General features: G+C 43.2%; 1 protein-coding gene across 1 annotated transcript in view; it reads left to right on the plus strand.

Moving 5' to 3' along the window:
- The window catches only part of CCDC65 (coiled-coil domain containing 65), a 19,261-nt gene that overhangs the window by 6,133 nt on the left and 8,411 nt on the right, over positions 1-4,717 (plus strand). Inside the window, exon 3 of the mRNA XM_027844433.1 lies at positions 1,590-1,759. Within this exon, the coding sequence (XP_027700234.1) occupies positions 1,590-1,759 (170 nt within the window). The remainder of the gene's footprint in view (positions 1-1,589; positions 1,760-4,717) is intronic.

Below are 4,717 nucleotides of genomic sequence, written 5' to 3' on the forward strand. Positions count from 1 at the left end.
GTGTGTGTGTGTGTGTGTGTGTGTGTGTGTGTGTGTGTGTGTGTATCTCTCTCTCTCTCTCCCCCCCACTCTTTTTCTCCCTGGGGATCTAATATGGTCTCTAAGAGAGGGTGTAGAGAGAAGAAAAGAGGGTATAACACCTTGGGAAATAGTCACAAGGGGTATGGGTATGATATAGGTAATACAGATGATGCAGCAAAGGAAACTGAGAATAAGTGGATAGACAGGTAGGAGGAGAACCAGGACAGACTTAGTATCATGAAAATGCAGGAGGGAGGAGACACAAAGGTCAGGAAGACTGTGGACTAAGAAATGACTATTAGATATGGCACTTAGATTGTTGGTAACTTTGGAGAGAGCAATTTGAGTTGAGTGATGATGAGATTCTGGAGCCAGATTACAGAAGACTGAGTAATGAAAAGAGGGCAGCGGTAGTCCAGTGGATAGAGCTTGGGGTGAAGAGTCAGGAAGACCTGAGTTCAAATCTGGTCTCAGGCACTAGCTGTGTGACCCTGGGCTAGTCACTTAACCCTGTTTGCTTCAGTTTCTTCATCTGTAAAATGAGCTGGAGAAGGAAATGGCAAACCATTCCAGTATCTTTGCCAAGAAAACCCCAAATGGGGTCACAAAGAGTCAGACACAAGTGAACAACAACAATAAAATGAAAAGAGAGGAAATGGAAGTAATGAGGGTAGGTAGCTTTTTTTTTTTTGGAGGTTTGACAGAGAAAGGGAGGTGAGATATAGAATGATAGATTGAGGTAGGATCTAGTGAAGTTTTTTTTTTTTTTAAGGATTAGGGAGACTTAAGAATGTTTGAAAGCATTGGGGAATGATTGACATGGAAAGGTTAAAGATTTGAGAGCAAAGCTGATGATATGGTAGAAATTTGCTGGTGAAGCTTGGAGGGAATGGGATCAAAGGACCTATAAAGGGGCTGTTCTTGGCAAGGAAAAGGACTACCTCATCGTCAGAGACTAGAGAACAAGAGGAAAGAGTAGGGGATGATGCCAAGGTGTTTTGAGATGAAGACAAAGGGGGAAGAGGGGAGCTGGCCTCAATTTCTAATAAAAATGTGAATTCTTCAGCAGAGAGCTAGTGGGAAGGGGGAAGGGTATGGGAGACTTGAGAGAAGAGAAAATTTGGGAATAGCCAGTTACTTATTAAAGTGAGAGATCTGGTAACTAGCATAAAAATTTTCTTTTTTAAATACATGTTGCTCAGGGAGCAAAGAACGTACCCTCCATGATACTCCTTAATTTCATTCTAGTTTTTCATTCAATTGTGGAAGACCCAGCACTTCCAAAACTCATATGAGGTGACAGAAAAAAAAAACAACAAAACATTGGTATCATGCTACTTCCTGAATGAGCTTGTGGATGGCCAACAGTCTATAGCTTCATTTTTATTCTTTCTCTCCTCTCCTTTCCCCTTTCTCTCGCCTTTTTTCCCTTCCCATTCCTCCCCTTTCTCCTTCCCCCCTTACTCTCTTTCTCCCTCTGTCTCTCCCTCCTCCCCTTCTTTGCTGCCCCCCCCACCCATGTACAGGAGAAGAGGTACCACCATGGTAACTGGTTATTTCTTCCCCAGTCTTTAGCTAAGGACCTGACAGAAGCCGAAGGCCAGTATGCTCATGCCCTCCAGGGTCACTTGCACAATGTGGATGAGCTCCTAGAGCTCCAGAGAAGCCGCCTGGCCTACCTTGAGGAGTGCTACGGCGAAGAACTAGAAGCTCTCACCAAGGAATTTGAGACCGAAAGGTAGAGGCCTAGGGAGGGGGCTGGGTGGCAGAGGTTTGGGGCTGGAGGGGAGTGGACAGAGAGACAGAGAGGATGTGAAGGGGTAGAAATATAGAGGAGCTGAGGCCGAGAGTGGCCTGTGAACAGGTGGTGGGAGTCCTGGGGGGCCCCAGCACAATTCCTAGAAGTTTCTGGGCCAGACCAAATCAGGAGGCTCTGCTGAATTAATCAAAGATGTTGCTGACATCCCTTCTGCTTTCTTTTCACTTTTGAGCTTCAGTCAACGCAAGATTGTTTGTGTGCAAGGCGCCACGTTAGGCACTGGGGATACAAAGAGAAAAAAAATGATACAGTCCTGTCTTCAAGAAGTTTACAATCTAAATAAGAGGGTAAGATAGGATGCTCTGAGGCCGAAACAAAGCAACAAATGCTATAGTGTAAGTTAGAATGTTGTGAGTGCAGAGCAAGAGTCAAACTGAGAATCATGAGAGATTCAAGGAGGAAAGTGTCACTTCTAGATGTGGGGATCAGTAAGACTTCAAGGAAGAGAGGAGAGGAAGGAAGGAAAGAAACAAGCCTTTATTAAGACCTACTATGTGCCAGGCACTTTGCTAAGGGCTTTACAAATATTATTTCATTTGCTCCTCACAGCAACCCTGGAAGGTAGGTGCTGTTATTATCCCCAGGGTTATGCAGCTAAGTATGTGTCTGAAGCTACATTTGAACTTGGGTCTTCTGGACTCTAGTCCCAGCTCTGGCTGCCAAGGGACAGAACCCAAGGTATTTCTTACATTGAGGAAGAAGAGAGACCAGTGAAGGCGAATAAGGAGTAATTAGAGCCTATAGAAGGACTAGTAGAGAGCAGGGCCACAGAAATCAGGGTTTCCAAACTTAGCTGTGTCCCCTTTGTTTGTTGCAAAAGAATTGTGGGACCCCAACTTTCCATAAAACAATTTGCATGAATGATTTTCTTAGCTTATATTTTATTCAAATAAAATTGAGAACGTATACATTTTATGACAAATAACCCATATGTACAGTAAACATAATGTAACCTAATTTCTTTATTGATAACTTCACATATTTTCCTCTTTCTAACGTATAAAAATAATAGCCAGACTAAGATTATTAATGTGATAAGTAGACTTGTTTTTTAGTGCAAAGTTTCTCAAAACAAGGCACGATAAAACTGAAAACACAAATTAGCTTTGAAGAATGATTCAGAGCACATTCCAGCTGAATGTGGACACTCCGGGTATGGAGCACCATAGTTAATGGCAGACTTCCCTGATGTGTTGGTCAGTTTTGCTGAACTGTGGTTTTTACTCTTTGGGTTCTCTGGAAGGAAAACTCCTTTTTACCCATAGCCAAAACATAAAGTGCTTGTTTTAATGTCCTTTTCATAAGTCTATATTAACTCTTCTTGTTCCAGTAGATAAGACTAGAATGTATCATATTCGTTTGTGGACAGGATAGGCATAAGGGCTATCCCTAGGACTTCGCTGATATGGGAGAGTTTTAGGTGAAGAAACTCCCCCTCTACCTTTGCAATTTATGCCTAAAAGATTTGCTTAGAGAACTGAGAGGTTGTCACATGCTCAGGACAACTTAGCCAACATATTTCAGAGGCAAGACTTGAACCCAGGTCTTCCAGGCTTCAAGGTCTGCTTTCTATTGGAATGACTCTGGAGGAGAGAGTGAGGCTGATGACTTTGCAGAGCCCTGCCTCACTTAAATCCAATTCACCTTCCTGATGTCACTGGTCCTTTTTTTTTGGAGTATCTTACTCCTCAAATCCAAGTATCCAGTCCTAACCTCTCTCCTAACCTCCAGACTCCGATCTCCAACTGCCTATTGGACATCTTGAACTAGACATCCTGTAGACATCTTACACGCAACATGTCCCAAACTAGTATCTTCCTTTATTGTTATCCTTCCTCCCCATCAAGCCTTCCTCTCTTCCGAATATCTCTATTAATGTCAAGGGCACCACAATCTTCCCAGTCACACAGGCTCACGATATAGGCGTCATTCTCAACTCCTCACTCTCACTTCCCCCGCATCCGATCTGTTTCCAAGTCCTGTCCATTTTACCCCCTTCTCTCTTCTGACACTTCCTCTACCCTGCAGGCCCTTATTACTTTACATGTAGATCATTGCCATGGCCTGATGGTTGATCTCTCCATCCCAGTACATCCTCCACTTAGCTGTCAAATCAATCTTCCTAAGGTGCATGTTTAACCACGTCAGTCCCCTGTTCCATAAATTCTAATAGTTCCCTGTCACCTCAAGGAACAAATATAAAATCACCTGTCTTGCATTCAAAGCCCTTCCCCCCTCCTACCTTTCCAGTCTTGTAGCGTACTTTGCAATCTGGTGACACTGGCATTCCGTGCTGTGCCTCACACAAGATACTCCTCTCCTGACTCCAGGCATTTGCACTGGCTATTTCCCATGCCTAGAATTCTCTCCCTCTTTATCGCTTACCTGTTAGCATCCCTGCTCTTTTCAAGTCCCAGCTCAAATCCTATTTTCCACAAGAAGTCTTTCCCAGTCCTCCTGTGGATATCTGCATTTTGTCCTGTCTATAGCTTATTTGTCCATAGTTATTTACAAGTTGCGTCCTCCTTAGACTGTGAGCTCCTTGAGAGCAGGGTCTGGTTTTTTTGTTTGTTTGTTTGTTTTTTTTGCTTTACTTTGTATCTTCAGTGCTTAGCATAGTGCCTTAGCACAGAGTAGGTACTTAAATCCCTATTGGCTGCTTGTTGACCAGCTGGTAGCTGCTAAATCTTGAAAGACCCTGACTGTGGTTCCTTAGTACCTTAGTTCTTTTTTTCTGGCTGCTTGTAGTAGTTTTCCTTTGACCTAGAAGGTCTGGATTTTGGCTATGATGTTCCTGGGAGTTTTCATTTTGGGGTTTCTTTTAGGAGGTAATTGGCAGATTCTTTCTATTTTCATTTTGCCTTTAGTGATTTTTTG

The sequence above is a fragment of the Vombatus ursinus genome, unplaced genomic scaffold (assembly GCF_900497805.2).
Source record: "Vombatus ursinus unplaced genomic scaffold, bare-nosed wombat genome assembly UNPS02014941.1, whole genome shotgun sequence".
Lineage (NCBI taxonomy): Eukaryota > Metazoa > Chordata > Mammalia > Diprotodontia > Vombatidae > Vombatus > Vombatus ursinus.